This window comes from Rhipicephalus microplus, chromosome X, assembly GCF_043290135.1.
Source record: "Rhipicephalus microplus isolate Deutch F79 chromosome X, USDA_Rmic, whole genome shotgun sequence".
NCBI classification, from domain to species: domain Eukaryota; kingdom Metazoa; phylum Arthropoda; class Arachnida; order Ixodida; family Ixodidae; genus Rhipicephalus; species Rhipicephalus microplus.
Window position 1 is genome coordinate 474,599,811 of NC_134710.1, and position 22,926 is coordinate 474,622,736.

Here is a 22,926-nt window from a genome sequence, read left to right on the forward strand (position 1 = left end):
CTCGTGCGTCACCAAACATTCAATATGGCCACTTGTGCATCACTAACAGAACCACGGTGAGGAGCTGCCATATAAACGTCCCACTATCTAGCTCGATCACGTGACGAGAAGCTCAGGGTACAGTAGGAACGTCAGGGTACAGTAGGAATTGAAACTAGCTTACAGAAACACACTGTATTTACTTTTTCAAGGTTGTAGTGACACGTATCCCGAAGGAGTACGGCCACTAGCGTGGGTCCGGTCTTAGAGAGCCGCAGGGCACGCGTTAACCGTCGCCGTGGCGAGAACACGATCCTGCTCAAAGTTAGTTGCAACACTTTATTGTCTGTGGCAACACCAAACGCAGTACAGCCTGTTGCAAAGGGGCGGCGGGAAAGCAAATAGGCTTATCCACGCCACGGGCATAAAAGTACTACACAGGGTGCCACGAGCACGTCTCCGCGGTAAAGGTGATCCACGGAGACACAGGGACCAAGGCCCGGTTGCTCGAGCGAGGGAAAAAGCTCGCGTTGGCTTCGGAGGGAGACGGGTCGACGTAGCTAGGCCACGCACTAGGACACTGTACCACCCTTCGGCCGAGCGTACGCAGTGGGGCAACAAAAGGTGAGCGTTCGCCTCGGGCGCGAGGCGCCATCAGCGAAGTCCGACGAGCCCCCGAGCGACGGGAGTCAACGGACGGAAAAGATTGCGTGGCTCACCGTCTGCAGTCCCGGAGAGTATCTATCTGCCCGCTCCCGACGCAGCGCGCGAAAACCTCTCGGGAGACTCCGCGTGCGGCGCCACAGTCAACATCCGCTACCGGCTAAGAAGGTTAAACGTCACTCCGCTCTCACAGCGCGGCAGACAGCAAAGGAGGGGAGACATGTCGAGACATGAGAATGGCAGAAAAAGGCGGCAAAGCCCGCGCAAAGGCAGCAGGCTAGCCTCAATTCCCACATGGTGCACTCACGCTTAGTCCTACATATTCTAGGCTCTTCGGGACTTGGCCTTTCATTTGACGAAAAAAAAAAAAAACCACAACTGAAAATTTTTGTGTCATACCTCTTTAATATAAGAGTAATCCTACAAATTTTCAAGTTGCCTGCTGATTCACAACTGGAAGCAGCTAGGCTAAGGAACCACTTGTTCGAGATTGACCGATGCAGTAGACTCCTTTTAAGACAAACTTGGGGGGAGCACGGTCATTTGTGTGTCCAATTAAGAGTTCAGCTGATCAGAAGGGCCCCGAAAAAAGAATGCTTAATATGACAAGTGCGTCTAAATACGTTGTTTGAAAACATTGAATAGAGTACACTTACGGCGGGGAGGAAAGGAAGCAGAGAAACCATTTGTCTGGCTCAGCTTGGTAAAAACTATCCCTTCAAGTACCGTATAACTGGAATATAAGTCAAGATATTTTCAATGAAATAATAAGCTAAAGTCGCCCCTCGTCTTATACAGCGGTGTCTAGCCAAAAGTGCGACGCTGTCTGGCAGCATGTGGCTTGCATGAGTTTGTGAAGCCGGACGCGGCAATATTGCATCTTAATCCAATCGGAGTCTGTTTTTTTTTTTTTTTTTTCAATCCGTCTGTTTTCTTTGTGTTTGTGATTTGCTTCCGATCTGTTCTGAGTTTTCTCTCCGCTTGACATTGCGCTGCATTTTTAGTGGCCTTTTTTTTTTTTTTCGTTCACTGAATATGTCTAGTGGTGTGAGGAGGCAGTACTCAGCTGCGTTTAAACTAGATGTTGTTGAGTTCGCAGAAGCAAATGGGAATATGACTGCTCAGTGCCGCTTTGGTGTATCGGAAAAAAGCGTGCGCTATTGGAGGGCGCAGAAAGGGAAGCTGCAGATGTGCAATTCTCAAAAAATGTCGTTTCGTGGACGAAGTGCCGTTCGTCCGCAGCTGGAGGATAAGCTAGTGGACTTCGTGCGGGAAGTTCGTGCGCGCTCACTGCCAGTGACCGTGGATACCATTCGCAAGAAAGCCGTGGAACTCGCTCGAGAAGCTGGGCTCATGAGAGAAGAGTTTCGTGCACCGAACTCTTGGGTGCGTAGATTTATGTGATGCAAAAGATTTTCTCGCCGGTGACGCACATCCATCTGTCAAAAGTTGCCGGAGGAGTTCGAGGACAAGCTCATAAACTTTCAGTGCTTCGTGAACCGGCTTTGGGAGCAGAATGACTACATGATGGGGCAGATTGGCAACGCCGATGAGACCCCCGTGTGGTTTGACATGCCTTCGTCGACCACGATCACGCAGCGCGGCGCCAAGGATGTGAAGCTGTTGTTTAGTGGCAACGAGCACTCGCGCTTCACCGTCATGCTGGCATACACGGCAGATGGTAGAAAGCTTCCGCCCTTCGCCATTTTCAAACGCAAAACAATGCCGAAGAAAGTGTTCCCGCCCGGTGTTGTCGTTCACGTCAACAAAAAGGGATACATGGACGAGGCCATGATGCTCGAATGGATACGAGTGGTGTGGAACCGTCGGCCAGGTGCACTGCTGCGTCTTCACAGCATACTGGTGTTGAATGCGTTTCGTGGCCACTTAACCGACACAGTGAAACGCGCACTCGGCAACGGGAAAACGGACCTCGCCGTGATACCAGGTGGTATGACGTTCACCCTCCAGCCACTCGACGTTGTGCTAAACAAGCCGTTCAAGGACCGAGTGCGGCTGGAATACCAAGAATGGATGTCCGGCGACAACCCCAAGACACCAACGGGCCGCCTACAGAGGCCTCCGCTTGCGACTGTTTGTGTCTGGGTGCTTTTCGCCTGGCGCTCCTTGCCGGATTTCATGGAGGAAAATGCTTTCAAGAAATGTTGCATCAGCAACTCGCTGGATAGCACTGAAGACGACGCTTTGTGGGAGGCGGCCAGTGACAAACTCTCGTCTTCAGAAGACAGTGGTGCTTCGTCGGACGAATAGGAGCAGTTGCAAAGGTGGTTGAGGGGAGCTCCGACGATCGGTGTGCGGTGCGCCCAATTCGCAAATAAATGTGGTTCGGCAGTTTTGGGTTGTTTTCCTTTTTTTTTTTCGGTAACCTGAACTTGGGGTGTCGACCTATATTCCCACTCGACCTATAGTCCGGTTTATACGGTAAAGTATTTACATGAATCTAACGAGCACTCGATTTCACAAGTTCATAATAGACATCCTCATAAATAGATTGCTACCATATTTTACCCATAGAACTGTAGCACGACCTAATGTGACAATTAAAAAAGGAATAAAGAAAGAGACAAGCGAAACTTTCCTTCAAAGCATCAAAAATTTATTATTCTTCCTGTTAAAATTCTGAGAGCCTGTTTTACTGGCTTTGATATCACTTTTAGATATGCCTACATTGCATGCGGTTACCCTGACAAAGCCTCAATATGCAGAGTAGCTTATTAAAGTCTGCAAGCTTTTCTTTGAGGTTCTAATATTTTGTTATTTTCAACCCGCAGTAATTTTTCCTCAACAACACGCAGCTGAAGATCTCCGTTTGCTACTCACAATCACAAGCCTTGCTTAAACGAAAAAAGACACAAGACAGCAATATTTAGTGGCGAAATGACCTTCATTTGTCGTGCACTTTCATAATGAAAAGTACACATCGCAATTTACACTGCACTGGGAACAGACACGGTATGCACAGGCCCCATGAAGAGACAACGTGAAGTGGCCATATGTGCTCGAGTGCATGATTGCGGGATGGTGATGACAATGCGTTTGACCGCCCTGATGGGAGTACTAGCACCGCAAATGTGATTTTGGTTTCATATGCGATTGTAACGCACAGACAATTTTTTATTTTGCTATCACTTTCATTTGGCTTTTTAAAGCAAAAGCGGTTATGAGATCACAACTCGAATCATGCGTAGTTGTCCGCCGCCGGTGTCCGTAACCACATCGCACGAAATTAGAAAAAAAACTAGCACCAAAGACACAGTGGGGCTTTAACCCGGGTCCACTGGGTGCCAACCCAGTATTCTACCACTGAGCTATACTGGTGCTTGTGACTTGTTGGCAAACTTGCCTTAGGCAGGCTTGATGGCAAGCAAACTTGCCCTAGGCAGGCTTGAATACGACTTATAAGGCATTTTAAAACAGCGAAAGAACAACCAGCCACTGGACAATGCAAATAGTGTAATGAGTGGGCTGTCCGATGTTCCAGCCTACTACATAAGCTTGTTTTTGTTCCCCTATTAACTGTGGCGCATACCTACTGCCATAATTCCTGATCGTCATCAGCCACTGCATGAACAATCGGCACAAAATTTCTTGCAAGTGTTTAGCCGATACCACGCTTCTCAAAAGAATGACGAAAAATAGCATAGTGAATGCCGGGCTACTACCCAAAAGCTTATTATTAATGCCCAAGTGGGAATCAAGCAAGTGTGTTTGCAGTAGTTATCCAATGAGTGTTTTGAAAAGGCTTTGAAAGGTCGCTCTTCCAGCTATCGCTATGACTGTGCGACGCCTTCCACGCAGGCCTGGCGTTTTTTTAGCACCGCACCTTCCCTTGCATTTTCACCTCTAGCCAAGCTCGACTGTTCTTCTGTTCTACATTGTAAACCAGTTGGGGAACTGAAGAATGTAGGGAGAGTACGAAAGAATGTGATGGCTTAAGGGTCTCTGTAGTTAGGCCTGTTGGGCAGTTCGCCTCGCATCGAGTCTATGAGAAACTCTTCGATGTTTTTTGATTGATTTGATGATGATGGATATGTGGGGTTTAACGTTTCAAAACTACCATATGATCATGAGAGACGCCGTAGTGGAGGGCTCTGAAAATTTCGACCATCTGGGGTTCTTTAACGTGCACCCAAATCTGAGCACACGGGTCTACAACATTTCCGCCTCCATCGGAAATGCAGCCGCCACAGCCGGGATTCGATCCCGCTACCTTTGGGTCAGCAGCCGAGTACCTTAGCCACTAGACCACCGCGGCGGGGCTCGTCGACGTTTTTTGTCGTTTTCTTTGCTGATATAGTCGGCCCTTTCTTCACGTACAGGCTCGGGGTGAGAGAGATACCAGCTTTATGCCCTGACCTTTCTTTTCCACTTATCTTGCTTCCTCCCTCCACGTTGATTGGCATAGCGTCTTTGCGCCAGGAAGGCTCTTTTTCGTTTTTTGCTTTAATTTGCTTGAATGCCCCACCAAGACTACAATGTTTGTTGCGCAGAATCACCATCGTTGCCGGTTGCTACAAGGGTTCGTCTTACCAGAACAGGCTGTTACACGGTTTGTCTTTGAAAAAAAAAAAAAAAACACACTTTTTTTTGCATTGACTCTATGAAAAACTACACAAACATTCCCGTGTTTATCGGTTTAAGCAAGAATAGATCTGAACAGAGTGTCTTAACAGGAGTTTACTATAATATATAAGTACCGTAAAATGCCAAGCAACCGCTCCCCTGCCTTTTTGGGGAGATCTGAAACGCGCACCAAATAGGTGCCAACGACCGTTCCGGGATCGAGCAAGCACTGTGCCTCCCAAATCTGGTCAGATTATCCTTCAACTTGGGGTGGGATGGGGGCACTTCCTCAGCATTTTATGGTAATTGCACATACTGCATGCTGCCTTATAAACACTCGAAGCACTCACCTATCAGCGTCTTCAAGCACTGGCCTGACGCTGTGTCCCAAATGCGGCTGCAAGAAAAAAAAACATATCTCAAATACAGTCTAGTCTGTCACCTGCGCTATCATATGCATGCCCTAGTGAACCACCCACAAGCTTCACACCACAGAACACAGGCAACATAAGAAGCAATATGCCTGAACCTGGCCAACACGAGGCTGGCATGATGTCAGTGACCATTTTACACAGAATGCACTGCGGTCAAAATATACTGAATAACATGAACAGCACCATTTCACTGGTACCGACTACTTGTTAACACAGTTTCTTTTATGCACCTCATTTTTTCAACTGGCTAAGTATCTACCAACATAAAATTTATACAAACAAGAATTAATGGCTTTTAAAGTTTGAAAGTATGATACCCAGCATTTCAAATTATTTATCTTGAAATGCAGCAGAGGCTCACAAGCAACACAGTTTTTAGACTGCATCAGCTTTGCTCTTGCCTAAATTGCGGGCAATTTATTTATTTATACTTTTATTTATATATACTTATACCTACAGCACCCTCTGGGGGCATTGTTGTAGGGGGTTTACAAATTCAAAGTACATTTAAATCAGTGGGGACAAGTTGAATTGAACGGCACTCAAAAAATAAAAACAAATCAAAAATACCCAAATCACAGCATACAATATCATTGTGTGACCATATACTCCTTTAAAAGGGAAGGAAACGCTGTGCAAGGGACAGTCACAATGTTTTTTGGAAGACTGTTCCATTCGTGAATAGCTTTAGAAAAAAAAGTATTTGCATACGTTCATGTTCGGCACATATATTCACACACTTTCAAAGGATGGTCCCATCGTGATGAGATGTATGTTGGTGGTCTGATGTATTTGTTTTTATCGATCCCAGTTTTGTCGTTTATTAGGTTGTAGAAAAGACATAGCCTGATATATTTACGCCTTGAGGAGAGTAACGGCCAACCAAGTGAACTAACAATTTCGCTAGACCTTCTGGTGAAGCCGTAATCACCCGTCACAAACCGGGCGGCACGTTTTTGAATGCGCTCCAATGCATCAATATTTAACTTTGTGGCCGGGTCCCAGGCAGCGCAAGCATATTCTAAAATCGGGCGTACATTTGACACGTAAAGAACTTGTTTAAGAACACAGGGGCCGGATCTGAAATTGCGGCGTAGGAAGTTCAGCACGCGACTGGCTTTAACTGATACCATGCGAACATGATCATTCCACGATAGTGTGCTGTTGATGATAACGCCAAGATACTTGTACTCATTTACTACGAATAATGGTATCCTTTCCATAAAGTAATTTGTGATAAAAGGCTGTTTTTTCTTGGTAAACCTAACGACACAGCACTTTGACACGTTAAGCTGCATTTTCCACGTACTGCATCATGTTATTACTGAGTCAAGGTCTTTCTGCAGTTGTTCGGAATCTTGAGTGCACTTAATTTCACGATATGTGCAGCAGTCATCTGCGTACAACCTCACTTGACTGTCCGCGCATTCAGCAAGATCATTGATATACATCAAAAAGAGAAGCGGCCCCAGGACAGAGCCTTGTGGCACTCTTGAAATGACATCTACATGTGACGATGTGCCATCTATGATGGTGCATTGTTTCCTGCATGAGAGATAAGCTTGTAGCCATGCCAGTGTGTTAGCAGATATATTGAGACACGATAATTTCAGTAAAAGGAGCGAGTGTGTAACAGTGTCAAAAGCCTTGCTAAAGTCTAAAAAAATGCAATCAATTTGGCTACCGGAATTTAATGCTGTGGCGATGTCATATGTAAATTCTACAAGTTGCGTATCGCAGGAAAACCCTTTCCGGAAACCGTGCTGTGTTGGACAGAAAAAATTGTTAGTCTGAAGATGCTTTGCCAAGTTCGAGAATATAATATGCTCAAGTGTCTTACAGGACACACACATTAACGAAATGGGCCGATAGTCGCAAGTACTTGACTTGTCACCACTCTTGAAAATAGGAATTACATTTGCTCGTTTCCAGTCATCAGGTAATGCACCCTGCGATAAAGAATTTCTGAACACAGCTATAAGAAATGGGCTTATTGAAAGGGCACAGTTCTTTAAAATGAAGTTTGAGATTTGATCTGGCCCTGATGCTGAGTTCGCACAAAGGTTTTTTAAAAGAGATGCAACACCTTGTTCTGAAACTTCTAACTCCGCCATTTCCGATAACGTTACTGTGTTGCACATTGTAGTTTGAACCGCTGACGAAACCGAAAACACAGACTGAAAGTACCGGTTAAAGCATACAGCTTTACTTGTACTGTCCGACAAGTATTTAGTACCATCGTTTATATCAGGAATACCACCAGGAACCTTTGTCTTTCTTTTAACATATTTCCAGACGAGTTTTGGGTTAGTTTTCACCTTAATACTCAGATCACTCAAGTATGCTCTCTCTGCTTTCCTCAGATCTTTGGTTATCTTCTTACCAAGTAGTTTCATCTGACTTTTCATCTGTAGTTTCAAGGTCTGACGTGTGACAACATTTGTGATAGAGATGATCTCTTTTGTTTATGAGCACTCGGAGTTCCTTATTTAGCCATGGTTTATCATTTCGTTGTTTGGCTGATATGACTCGCGGTGGTACAAAAGTTTGAGTTAGAGATAACAGTTTTGTTTTTAGCTCATTCCACAAGCCATTCATGTCAGAACCCGATCATAGTTCTTGAAACTCGGGTAAATAAGCGTCTAGTTTTGTTGAAATAGAAGCGTAGTCTCCTTTTTCATATAAAAACACCTTTCTGGGCCCCGAAGCTCGTTGTTGAGCTACAGCTAAGCACATTTCAACACAGACAACTTCGTGATCACTAATACCTGGTACTGTAACAACAGAGGAAGCAAGCGTTTGATCACTGCAAAAAAACAGGTCTATTACGTTTGCACTAGTACTGCACGCCCTCATGGGGGCTGTCACAAGCTGATATAACTGATATAATTGCCACCAGTGAAAAGGCTTTATGCAATCAGCTTGATGTGAAAATACTTGCTACAATGTCCAGCCTCATACTGAACATATGACGCATACTACGGCAAACATTTGCGGAAAAATTTAAATGTTGCTCAACACATCTCCTCAGTGCTGATGAAGTCTAAAGCCACATAGCAAAAATAGTTTCAAACAGCCCTTGAAGTATTCACACGATGTTTTATTTTCTCTTGTCATAAGCTTGTATGTAGTCACCTCAAAGCAACATGGCACAGTAAAAATATGCCCATTCCATGTATTGAGCATTTGTGATGTAAAAGAAAATTGTGGAAAATGAACAGCCACAATACCCTGCTTTGTGATGTCCACTGTTTACTATGTGGCTTTGATTACGGTTCAGGCATGCAGCCACATTCATTTTGAAATGCGGTGTCCTGTTTTAGTAGGTGAAGATCTTAAAAGTCCGACTGACAACTGCTATTTTAGATATAGATTTTACATCTATGGCAAATTGCAATCTTAGAGTACTTATACAAAGAAAGCTAGTTCAAGGGACACTAAAGAGAAACAATGAGTAGTTATAGAATGATAAACTGCACTCTGACAACTCTAATATCCAAAGTTTCGCTGTCATAAGTTCATTATTAGTGGACAATATCAAGGTTGAAGTTTCATTTTAAAATTTCGTATCGTGTGACATAAGAAACTCCACAATGTATTTTTTGTATTTTCCCCACATTGGCTCAATGAAATTTTCTGAAACTTAATATTGCCACAATCTTTCCTCAAGTTTTGTTATCGCACCATTACACTGTAAGTAATGTTCAGCGGAAACCCTACCTGCAGGGTTCGAGAAGCTTCGGGACTAAAGGAGATTATGTGCGCAACGGAAACATTAAGATTATTCTGGAGCTTACGTGGCCACTAGCGATAACAATGGATTATTCGACGGCACATGTATAAATACTGTCGCACTTCACCACTTGTCAGTTGATTGACAGCCAACACTCTGTTTGCCACTACTAGTGCCAGTGTGTATTGATGTAATTGGACTTTCCATTTACCAGCCACAAGTTGAGCCAAATAAACCATTTCATTTTGGACACGTCCTCCCTGCCTTCGTCGAAGTCACGACCCCGTGACAATATGGCAAGTCTATGGCACCTATAGATTAGAGTGTATTTCAATTTTATAGATTAGAAGCTACGTAGGACCCAGTATACACCTTTAAAATTTATGGCGTTACAGTGTTTGGTACGGGAATCTTAAAGTGGTGTCTCTGCCTCAGTTTTTTTTTTTTTTTCCGCGTGTTCGCCTCAGTTTATTTATAATGTCGTGTCGCAGTAAGGTGGTGTTTTCCGAATTGCAAAATTGCACTTTACTAATACATAAAAAAGTGTATTGCTCTTTTGTGTTCCTTTAATTTGACACCTGTTCAGAAAATTGTATCACTCGGGCGTGTTCTCTCATCCCTATTTATATGCATCGTTCAATGACATCAAACTCTCATTGGTTAATTTGGGCAATTCTCAGAGTGTGCAGAGTGCAAAGCACCGCAAATGTACTAGCAAAGGTGCCAAAACTGCATTCGTGAGACAAACGAACTAAGTAGACACAGTCTGCACTGTCATCGTCATCAGCACAAACTGTACTTTATGGTAACAATGGCAATGAATTTCAGATAACCAAGTCTTGAATTAGTTAGGGAGATCTTGAGTCACAGACACAAAGTAAACAAAGCCGCAAGTGCCAAAAATTACAGTTCTTATACCCCTTTTACGCAAAACAGGTACAGGATTTACGTGTTCGCAAAAAAAATGAAAGTGTATAGACCTAATACACATGATACTTTCATCGTACTTTCAATAACTTGTTATTGAAAGCTAATTCGAATATTTCCAAACCCATGAGATGTGTATTAATGAGCTTTACTGTATTAAAAATATTCATTGACTGAGATTAAGCTCCCACTTCAGACTGCTCATTTTGGGGTGCAAGCTGACTTTGTTTTGAAGGAGAGCTGGGAGCATCAAAAATGGCTGTTTTGGTGCAGCTTTGGAGCAGGAATTTTGCCGTTTTCAACTAGGTTTCGAGCAGCCAATAATTATTTTGGAGCAACATTGTAGCAACAAATCTGTAGTTTTTTTAGTAGACTGAAAGGAAGCTTTAGAGCAGTCATCATCCTACAAACATTTAAATGTACACACCACTGCTATCAACCAATACATATGCTAAGAAGTTCCCGTGCCAAGGCGAAATCGTTGCGATAGGTTATACATGGTGCCCCAGCTATTTCTGGCCAGAGTTCAAAACTACACCCCCACACTTCACAACAATGTGACCAAATGCATTTTGGTTACAATTGCATACAGTGAGTGGCACTATTCTTGTGTTCTGCCTAATTGCTTAATTAGGCACTAACTTTTAAGGCAACGAAACCGGGCAAACAATTCTATTGAAAAAGTTATAAATCAGTTCACATAACCTCCCATTTGACAATTTTTTACTTTTCATTTATTAAAGGGGCCCTGTAACACTTTTTCGTCTGAATTCTGCACCGCTGGAGTTCGTGCAGCGCTGAATACTGGGATGAAGGCAAAAATAATGATTGATATCTGTGTACGGTAACAGACACTATTACCTTTCAAACTTCAAAACACTGACGAGAAAAAAATTTCCCTTTTCGCATTTCACTCTCCCACCGACATCGCAGGCCGCTTCCAATCACCACGCGCCTCTCACAGAGACGTACCGAACGACTCACCCCATGGTGGCACTTGTGCAATACTCATAGCATTGTTATGCAATTGCTTTCACGCTTTCGTACTTAAAAACAGAAATCCATTTGCATCTAAGGAAGTACACAAAATGCTGTCATGAATCATAGTACTCTATAGCGTGGCCTATCATAACCATATGAATAGAACTCGCGCGCTGAACCAGTCAAAACATACGGCCTGTCATCACTCCCACGAGGTAAAGTATCACTGCCGATCACAAAAATAGCTGCTGTGTGTCGCTGTAGTCCGAAAACAGTGTGGTTTCTCTGTAGAAATGAAAATTGTCACAGCTTTATTTTTGGCGCTGCCACTAGCACCCCGATATCGGTGCATTCCACAGTTCAAGAAAAGTGATGAAAAAAACATGCTCATTTTATGTCACAGGTCCCCTTAAAGTATTGGCGCTGTTAATACAGATGCCCGCGAAGCACTGTAATGAGCTACCATGATGGAAGCACATCGTTTGTATGTGGAATGTTAGAGAAAAATAGGATCACAGCATGCATGTGTGTGCCAGCAGGCATGTCCCGTGGTCTTTTTGTGTGTATTGCAGGCATCTGTGGTAAGCAGAAAAAACATCAATACTTCATAGGTAGAAAGTTAAAAACTATCTCATAAGATGTTTTGCAAATCGATCTGAAACTTTTTCATCAGAATTTCTTCGCCCAGCTTCAACGTGCCTAATTAAGCAATTGAAGAGAACAAAAAACATAGTGTAACTCTATGATACTGTTATGAGGCAGTGGGGATGACTCCGCCTTTCGACCTATGGGCTTTCCAAATAAGTCGCGAAGCTTCTGTTTGAACGTGTCCCAACAGCCGATCTACTCCTCATGATTCTCGTACCACACCTTAGCCGTGCCTTCCAGGTAAAACAACATGTTGGCCAGCATGAGAGTCAAGTCATATCAGGTGAGCGCACTGGTACGTTCATAGTCAGCTATCCCATCGTCGATGTCAACTTCGTCTGTACAGCAGTACGTTCCTAAGTGCTTCGGATGCGTCAGCACGTATGTGGTTGGGATTGGGGCTGGTTCAGGCATTGCCGTAAATGGTGCAGGCATTGCTGAAGCCAATGGAGAAGTGGCCGTGGAATCAGTCTCATGTTCTATCACAGGAACTCCGATTTGACGACCATTGCGAAGCTCCGTTGTATAGCGCTTCGTTACCCAACACCAACACCTCCATCCATTTGTCATGGGGATTACGAATACACGGAAGAGAGAAAATTCAGCAACATGCATTTGGTTGTGCTGTCATAGAGTGCAGTGGCATATTTTTAAACTGGCCAAAGTTAGCTTGGCACCCTGTATACTCCTGCCAAGCAGCTTTAAGCCAAGCAATCTGGAACTGTGCAAAACTGCAATGGTAGCACAAGTTACGGTAAAGATCAGGATGAAAGTACAACACAATTGCAATAAAAATCTATGTACTGAGCATAAGAGGCATAAAATACATAACCAGTAATTGCATAGCTAGTGCTATTAAGGCTACTATCTGCCCTGTTTTAGACAAGCCCGGTTCTTTTGTGCACAGAGGAGCGAACGTTATTGCGGCTGCCCTAATCGAGTGATAGTCAAGATGCATACCAAGTTTCCGACCAAGAATCGAGCAGCGTCGTTCCCCAGACGTAGTAACTACTATTTTTCGACCTGGTCTCATGAAGATTGCACGTTCTTAAGTGCCCTGTACAAGGAGTACGCCTGCTTGCACGTTAACCTCATGGCCAATAAAACTCCCTGACTTTTTGATCTTTTCCATGATGACTAAAAGCAAATTCCATGACCGTCACGTCTGTTTGAAAAACTCTGTGCACTGGAAACAAACACTCCAGTCAAAAAAAAAAATTTCTGAAAAATACGCACTCATATAGAATAAGTAAACATATTTAACACACGTGTTCAGAATGTTTTGAACGCGTGCGGCAAATATTAAAAAAGTTAGTACATTCGGCTAAAATATACCTCTGAGCCAGGCAGTGAGCAAGTTGGCTGCTTGATATTCAAAAGAGCCAGAAAGCAAACTAATGAGTTAAAAATACAGCTACTGAAAGTTTGAAGAATCCCGCGATAGCTCGACAACGCATCAAAAGCTGCTAAGAAACGTAAAAGTGGTAGCCCCTCGTGGCATCCGTGTAGAAGGTGGACGCGGGAGCCTGGCCGGTTCTGCCACTGGAGTATATTCTAGTTCACTTTAATGGATACAGCCCAGGCCACTTAGGATGTGAATTGGTTTGGATTAGCCTGGACTGCTATATTCACTATTGATCTTTGCACAACTTTAAAATCTACTTATCATCAAAAAAAAAGAATAACTACTAGCGTATCCTGCGCAACTTGCCTTGACAATGACTAGCGACAATGTGGCAAGAACGGAGCCGTACTGCAAGTTTTTCTTTAGAGTACTGAACGCTGGGCGAGTTGGTAAATCATCACTACAAAACTGCGCGAAAAATCGACAAGAAACAGAGATATCAATCTTTCACGTCATGTTTTTCTTTAGGTATATAAGTGTTTTCTTTCAATAAACTGTCAGTTGCTAGTCTGCGCTTGTGTGTGTGCCTTCTCTGTTTCTTGTCGATTTTTCGCGCAGTTTTGTAGTGAAGTTTTTCTTTCTTTCTTTTTTACTACGAGGGCACACATTTTGGTATTTTATTTCTCTGGGCTCCGAGCACGACGAAAGTCAGACACCTGCAATGAAAACTGGCGGTGGTGTTCAAAGAGCCAATGTTTTAAAGATACGTGGTGGCAAGAACATGGGTGCTACAACTGGAACAGAATTTGGAGCAATTTTTTATGCAGTGAAAGGTTACTTTTGGAGCACTAAGATCTAAATTTGGAGCAGGTTACGGGGAAAAACATTCATTTTTTTATCACGAGACTAAATTTGAAGCAGTATGAAAAAGAAAGCTTGCATTTAGAAAAAAAAATGAACAAACCATTCAACATTCCTTATACCACATAGAGAGAATATGAGCGCTTCTATTTCAATAAAAGTAGTGTTTTGAACCAACCGCCTCAGCAAACTATGATGAAGCCCACATTAGCATTTGCCATGCCTGTCAAATCCTTTGACAGCCTCTGAGAACTCAAATGTGGATCTGCAAAGCTGGCGACCTTGAGATTTGGGAGATTCGTAAAACTGAGTACACGTGGCAAACAAGAAAAAGAAAACTGGTGCTCCATTTTCTTTGATTTTTTAGGACTGCAGAGGTGTCATACAGCGCTCCAAATAATAGCCAGCAACTTTTTTTTGATGTAAGCGATCATATTAGTACTTACAATTAGGCCGCGTACACATGCATGAGTAACTGAGCAAACTGTGCTCTCTTCCCTGAATAATGCTAACAACCATTTCAAATCTTAAGATACTTTTCTGCAGACCATTGGTGTACTGCAGTGAAGGTGGCTTAAGCGGCGTTCTGTAGTGGTTTAGGCGAATAAATTTTCGAACCGCTACACACAACTCGGCTCGCTTGTAAGGCGCGTTTGACTAACGTAAAAGCGGTTCGCGCACCATTGGCCTGGTGACGGCACCAGATATCCATTGCATGCGCCTTTGCTACGGCAACTATCATGGTAGCCGGTAACGTCTGCATTCTCAGCACATCGAATTTGTTCACATGCAGTAACATCGGCATGCACTTCCAGCTTTAGTCCCTGACATGCCATAGCCACATTCGCAGACTACGAAATTTATATTTCCCACGAAGTGTTGCTTGCTATGGCAACGCATTTTTGTTTTAATGTTGCATCGTCCCACCGATAAAGATCTGGTGCGGTCAGCGAACAGATTGGCGGGCGGCGTAGTTACTTTATCTGGTCAATCGCATTTCGTGAGTATTGTTTGTGCGCCTCGATCCATTGATGAGGCAAACTACAAGTGGCTGACGTGACTACATTTCTTACTGAAATTAGCCCAATTGGGAGAATTTTGAAGATGGTCGGGCATTTTGGTGCAGTGTGGCACAACTTCAGCAAATTTCATGGTCTTAGAGCAGCTCAGCACACGAATGACGAATTGTATCAAATTGGTGCAATTAGTGCAGCTGTTGCACCCCTGCAAGAAGGAATCTGTCCAGTCACAACAGCTTTCTCGATTCAATAGATGAATCATCGAAACCTTAGATAACATACTCTCCTATAGACATGAGGCTAAAAATAATTACAGATTTAACAACAAAATCTCACCTCAAGAAACAGAAGCGAGAAATTTAGGTAAAGGTACCCAATGCCACACTTGAAAAGTGAGCTACCAGCCATAATTGTGTAGCCGAGGATGTTTGTCGTTTCATCACCAACAATAACATAAATAAAAGGCACGACATAGCTCGACAACCCTCCATTGATGGCAGTTCTTGCCTAACAAGAAGGCCTTCAAGCCAAGCGGAAATCATGGGGAAGAGAAACATGCACGAATTTACCTGAGTGAGTATTTTTTTGCAGCTCGAAAGTCAGATATGCTGTGTGATATATAGAAGAAACAGACATGAAGATGTCATGTGGCAATATCGAAGCTAGGGAATGCTATGTGAAGCTATGTGAAGGACATGCTGCCGAGCAGAAATTTCTATAATCTTGTTTACACCATAGGCTGCCATGATTGTGACAACCAGTACAATGGTTAAACCGGTGATTCCAAGAAAAGTTAAACAACACAAACATTATGTCATGAAACGACATGTGGCCTGGAAGCCCTCGCTCAACATGTGGAAACTACAGGTGTAAGGTGATCAAATTGACTGGTCAAGCGCACATGCTTTGCCCCCCCCCCCAAAAAAAAAACGCCAGGCCTGCGCGGCAGGCGCAGCACAGTCACAGCGAAAGCTAGAAGAGCAGCGTTTCAGAGTCTGTTCTAAACACTCATTGGGTAACTGCTGCAAGCACACTTGCTGGGTACCCACTACAGCATTAATATTCATATTTTTTGGGTAGTATGCAGGCATTCACTATGTTATCCTTCGTCATTTTTCTAAACACTTGCAAAAAATTTTGTGCCACTTACTCAGGCAGTGGCTGACGACAATGAGGAATTACGCCTGAAGTGGGTATGTGCCACAGTTATTAGGTGATAAACAACAAGCTTTTGTAGTGGGTTGGAGCATTGGACCACCAACTCGTTCCGCTATTCGCATTGTGTGACGCCTGGCTGTTTCTTGGACGGTCTAAAATGCTTTATTACTCACATTAATGCAATTCCTTTCTTGACAAGCCTGCCTAAGGCAAGTTTGCCAATAAGTCCCAAGCACCGTCGTGGCTCAGAGGTAGAATACTGGGCTGGCATGCAGCGGAACCGGGTTCGAGCCCCATTGTGTCCTTAGTGTTTTTTTATTTGCAGTTTTTTTTTTTTTTCAATACTGGTTACAGACACCAGCGGCGGTGGCGGACAACTACGGCGTCGCGCGTGACCCATGTTCTGATCTCATAACAGCTTTTGCTGTAAAAAAGAAGCTAGCATCATGCCTACATGCAGAATCCCCACACATACAGACAACTAAATGTGTGGGGATTCATTATGCTCCTTAGTGTCTCTTTAAATACGCTGTGCTCTACTTATGGCTTTTATTGTGAACAAGGCTCCTGCATCAGGTGCCAAAACTAGAGTGTACTAGAACTGTTGAGTGGCATGAACATGCCTCGTCGTCATATGCCTTCCGCGTTGACCGTAGCAGCGGTGCTGCAGTCGATTAGTACTTAAAGCGTAGCGCGCATGAACTTCTATGTGCTTTGGCTTCCCCGGCGGGCTTTATTGATGCAGATTTCTTTGTGTCTGGCAATCATTTGTATCTAGCACATGCTGTCACAACCCTTGAGGGTTGACACGCCTAAGTACTGAATTTCAGCTTTATAAAAGCCCTTGTGAGACATCGAAAATTGTTTATTTTCTTGAGGTTAAACCATTAGAACGGTTACTATAAGTATGAAAGCTATGACAAAAAATACCTGATCGGCACAGTAAGGCCTTGGTAGTCTTGGCATTATTACACACGTTACCTGAAGTTAGATGTGCTTCAAAGTACTCATGTACTGTGAGAATCTGCAGAAGCGCGTGGTCTAAAACAGCTGCTAATGCGTTAGAGGGAACTTGACATTGGAGATTTTAGCAATCAAAATTATTGGGAGTATTAAAATACCTTGTCCAAAGCACACTGAACCAGCAGGCCATAAGTATAGGGGGGAGAGGGAGGTAATCTAAACCCACTCCACCCCGAAATTTTTCATGCTTATTAGGAGCACACCCTTAACCCCCCTCCCACATCCCCACACACAAAAAAAATGCTAGGTAGCTCTGCGCCGAACGTCTGCCGTTAGCAAAGCTGAGTATAGCGTGTCTTTTTATTATAAGTGCCTAATGTATATTTGACATTTTCGACAGTATGAGGTCTCAAATATATATTAAATCTGACGTACTAGGATGAAAGATGTACCACGTACAAATTGCAGCCATTCTAATTGGCATTTCACAGAAATTGTTAATGGGGCAGGGACGTGTGACTTGATTGCTTGTACTTGTGCATATATATATATATATATATATATATATATATATATATATATATATATATATATATATATATATATATATATATATATATATATATGTACATATATATATATATATATATATACATATATATATATATATCTATGACGCAGGAGGCGTGATGGCTGTACGATGAACCATTTATTTTTCTTCGTCTTCCTCCTTATCTACCATTCCACCACACCGTTCTCGTGTGGTTCGTCACACGCTTCCCCCCTCCCCCGAGAGAGACGTAGGTGCAGGGGCCGATGATATAGTTTTAAGTCTCCCGACATGAACGATGTCAGTCTGGCGACCGAGTAAATCCACCCTGCGGTCGATCTCGTAGTTAACTGCCGAAATCTTGCGTATGATCGTATAGGGTCCTTCCATGATTGCGCTGAGTTTGCCGCGGTTCGGGTGCCAGGGTGTTTCATATAGAACAAAGTCTCCCACTTGAAGCTCTAATGGAAGGAACTTCTTGTCATATATGATCTTGTTTTTCTCGTGATATGCTACTGAATTGCGGACTGCGTTTGTACGAGCTTCCTGCAGATTTTCGGTAACGCCTGGAAGAAGATAGGGATATGATGGTGTGCCATACATAAGAAAGCAGGGTGGGTAGCCTGTGACTTCGTGAGGTGTTCTATTGCACTCGTCGACAACGTCCGAAAGGAGACGCGGCCACGGTTTTCGGGGTTCATCGTTGATCTTGCATCGGAGGCGAGTAACGATCGTCTGATTAGTGCGCTCGTTTAGGCCATTACACTGTGGCCGTTGTGAGCTTGTTAAAAGCTGATGAATATTGTTGTGCTTGAGGAACTGCTTAAATTTGCCGGCAGTGAATCCTGTGCCGCAATTGGAAAGGAACTTCCGCGGCTTTCCAGCAGCGAAAATACTCTTCAGGCAAGAGATGTACGCGTCGCAAGTCTCATTCTTGTGTGCGAAAGCCCAGACATAACGGGTGGCATGATCAACGGCTAAGTGAATGAATCTTTTGTATGAGCCGTAGTTGCCAAAACCTCCAATAGTGTCCATGGCCAGAAGATCAAACGGTTGCTCCGCTGGTGGCAAAGACTCCAAGGAACCAAATCGCTTGTTCTTCGGTTTCTTGCAGCGCTGGCAGGTATCGCAGTGGCGTATGTACTCGCTCACGTCGGTGATAATGTCGGGCCAATAGTACTGTGGAGAGAGAAGCCGCAGCGTCTTCTTTACCCCGACATGACCGAAAGCGTCATGAGCTTTTTGGAGAAGAGAAGCTCGGAGGGCAAAAGGCACATAGATTTTTCGTATTCCCCTGCGTGTCCCTATACTCAGTCCGTTCTCAATGGTATGCTTTCCGGGTGGTTTGTCGTTGTCATGCTCTCGCAGTTGCTCAGCAGATAGGAGTTGAACTACCGGGCTTCGAGATAGTGCATCAGCTTCAATGTTGTCAATGCCCTTTTGGTGTTTGATGTTCACGTCGTACATGGAGAGTTTCAGGGACCACCGGAAAAGTCGGCCTCGGGGATTCTTGATGCTTTTAAGCCATTGCAACGCTGCGTGATCTGTGATCACAGTGAAAGGTTTCCCGTGTAGATAGCAGTGCCATTTATCGATGGCGTCGATAATTGCCAAACATTCGAGTTCTGTGATGGCGTAATTAATTTCGTGTTTAAGTAACTTCCGTGAATGGTATGCGATCGGTTGCTCTCTACCTTCATCATCAGCCTGCTTCAAGACGGCGCCGATACCTCTATTGGATGCATCGCAGTATAGCACACAAAGCTTAGTGGCATCGTAGATGTTAAGGATTGGCTCTTCTGTCACGCATTTCTTGAGCTGAGTGAAAGCCAGTTCACACTCCGCATCCCAATTCCAGGTGGCGTCTTTGCTGAGCAGGCGCGTCAGTGGGCGTATGAGCCAGGCCACGTCTCCCAATCATAGCGTCACATGAGTCGGCGGGATGGAGACCTGCCTGCCCCTTCATCAGTCACTTATCATCGACGCAGTTCCCCAGAAGACACCCTGACCATACATTGACTACCGAATTATCGCCTAGGAGGACAACGACCAGCACCATGACAGAACCATCGGCTGACCTCGACATCCCCAAGTACACCGGATCAGCGGACGACGAACCCGTACAGGACTGGTTTAACCTGTTCGAACTCCACGCTACCGCTGCATCTTGGTCGGAACGGGAGATGGTTACGAACTTTAGCGACTACGTCACCGGTGAAGCATTCAAATTTTACCTAATTCACATATTCCAGAACGATGAGTCATGGCAAAAAATCAAAGAGGAGATGATTACCCGTTTTAATGACTATGACCAAGACTTACTCATTGCCAACCATCTAGAGACAACTGCACACTATCGTCAATTTCCTAAGCAGTCTTCAAGCATTCGAAAGTCCAGTGCGAATCGACAAGCGCCTCAAGACGAAGTGGCACATGCGTTTACTTACAGAAGGTCATACGTATATTGGGAAAAACCCAACCGTCAAGCGCAGCTCCCTTGTGCACGAAATTCGGCATTTCCAAAGTCGTGGCACCAACATACGACACGAGACGTCGCTCACCCTACTGATGCCTTGCATGCTTCGTCTCGCATACATGGTCCACCACCTGGTTTTCTACGACGCAGCTCTTCAAAGGCTCCTAACGGTCACTATTTGTGTCATAAGGACGCCTTGTTCATGGTAGACCAGCTGACACATGGGGAAAATACCAAACAACACCAAGATGACAAAAAGAGTGAAAATCAGTCTCCACGCATTGGAGCAACTTACTCCCCATCTCGCAGACTTGGCCCGCATCCTGGTTTTACATCACTTCGCTGTTTCATCGCTCACAACGCTCACCTCATGCCTCACTCGCCCACTACGGTTGGGATAGAGCTGCGGAACTCCGAATATACTCAGCCAAGCCTAGGGCCAACCGTCCTCATTCATGCATCAGAACAGCTTATCTCCCAAGGTGCGGATACAGAGAAACAGCCCCAAGTAAAATCTGACCAAACCAATCCTCTCGCAGTGTCGCCGTCGAGTTCCCAGCCACCTGATAGCCCAATCGACACAGGAGGCTCGGAAGGATCAACTTTCAAGCACTTCCCTGTGCCAGGAACGTCCATTAAGAATGTCGTTGCAAGAGCCTCAGCAGATTTTTCTGTCAATTCTGGCACACTATCTCCATTGCCTGACACGAATCGTGACACCCTAACAAGTATCGACTATTTACTGATCAAATCACCATGCAAAGAAAAGCAGACAAATGTTCCTCAAAGATGCCCATCTGACCAACTTTCGCAAAAAGACGAGCAATTTCCGCAAAGGCAACTCCACAAACTCCAGGAACTACAACGGACACACCAACTAGGACGACGACGCAAAGCAAGCGCCTTAAAACAAATTCAAGAAGCGAGGCATCTTCGCATAAGGGATCGGCGCCAGAAACGCATTTGGCACAAAAGATCAAGACTGCGCCTAAGATTACAGCTCCGAAACCTCAGGAAACACCGAACAAGACAAGAAGTCACCAGTTCCACCACGCAAGGATTCAGACACCATCCCATTAGTTTACGACAACGAGCACGCACTCAGCAAAGACAGCGACGCCGAAGACCGATCTACTGCAACGCTTTCAAACAGCGTCCACTCTTCGCAATAATGCCAGCTATTTCATCAGTCTCCACGTCCAAAGCATTCTTGTGTTATCCAGGACGCAACCATCAGACTCCCCCACCAGATCTCTTATTGATATCACCGGACTGCCACACTCTCCCTTCAAGTCTTAGCGACGAAGAAGACAACATGTGCATTTTTAAATTTGTGAGACTACCTCTTTATTTTGACATTGGTGACTTCCAAGCCACTCCTTGTTTACTTTTTCTTGTTTGTAAGTTGTAACCCACTACGGTTGGGATAGAGCTGCGGAACTCCGAATATACTCAGCCAAGCCTAGGGCCAACCGTCCTCATTCATGCATCAGAACAGCTTATCTCCCAAGGTGCGGATACAGAGAAACAGCCCCAAGTAAAATCTGACCAAACCAATCCTCTCGCAGTGTCGCCGTCGAGTTCCCAGCCACCTGAGAGCCCAATCGACACAGGAGGCTCGGAAGGATCAACTTTCAAGCACTTCCCTGTGCCAGGAACGTCCATTAAGAATGTCGTTGCAAGAGCCTCAGCAGATTTTTCTGTCAATTCTGGCACACTATCTCCATTGCCTGACACGAATCGTGACACCCTAACAAGTATCGACTATTTACTGATCAAATCACCATGCAAAGAAAAGCAGACAAATGTTCCTCAAAGATGCCCATCTGACCAACTTTCGCAAAAAGACGAGCAATTTCCGCAAAGGCAACTCCACAAACTCCAGGAACTACAACGGACACAACAACTAGGACGACGACGCAAAGCAAGCGCCTTAAAACAAATTCAAGAAGCGAGGCATCTTCGCATAAGGGATCGGCGCCAGAAACGCATTTGGCACAAAAGATCAAGACTGCACCTAAGATTACAGCTCCGAAACCTCAGGAAACACCGAACAAGACAAGAAGTCACCAGTTCCACCACGCAAGGATTCAGACACCATCCCATTAGTTTACGACAACGAGCACGCACTCAGCAAAGACAGCGACGCCGAAGACCGATCTACTGCAACGCTTTCAAACAGCGTCCACTCTTCGCAATAATGCCAGCTATTTCATCAGTCTCCACGTCCAAAGCATTCTTGTGTTATCCAGGACGCAACCATCAGACTCGCCCACCAGATCTCTTATTGATATCACCGGACTGCCACACTCTCCCTTCAAGTCTTAGCGACGAAGAAGACAACACATGCATTTTTAAATTTGTGAGACTACCTCTTTATTTTGACATTGGTGACTTTCAAGCCACTCCTTGTTTACTTTTTCTTGTTTGTAAGTTGTAACTCATGCCTTCTTCCGGGAGGAGGGGGAATCATGTGACGTATGAAGGTAGCGATGGTTGGTAGAAGCCGAGGAGGAAGAAGTGCTTTTAGAATAAACATGGCGTATGAGCCAGGCCATGTCTCCCATTCATCATAGCGTCACATATATATATATTGAAAGTCTTC

At 44.4% G+C, this 22,926-nt stretch overlaps 1 protein-coding gene across 3 annotated transcripts in view; it reads right to left on the reverse strand.

Annotated features, from left to right (window-relative positions):
* wds (WD repeat-containing protein wds) overlaps positions 1-22,926 on the reverse strand; it is a 180,005-nt gene that overhangs the window by 54,732 nt on the left and 102,347 nt on the right. For all 3 annotated transcript variants that reach the window (XM_075881426.1, XM_075881425.1, XM_037413056.2), the window contains one exon: positions 5,577-5,623. In XM_075881426.1, coding sequence (XP_075737541.1) covers positions 5,577-5,623 — 47 coding nt within the window. The remainder of the gene's footprint in view (positions 1-5,576; positions 5,624-22,926) is intronic.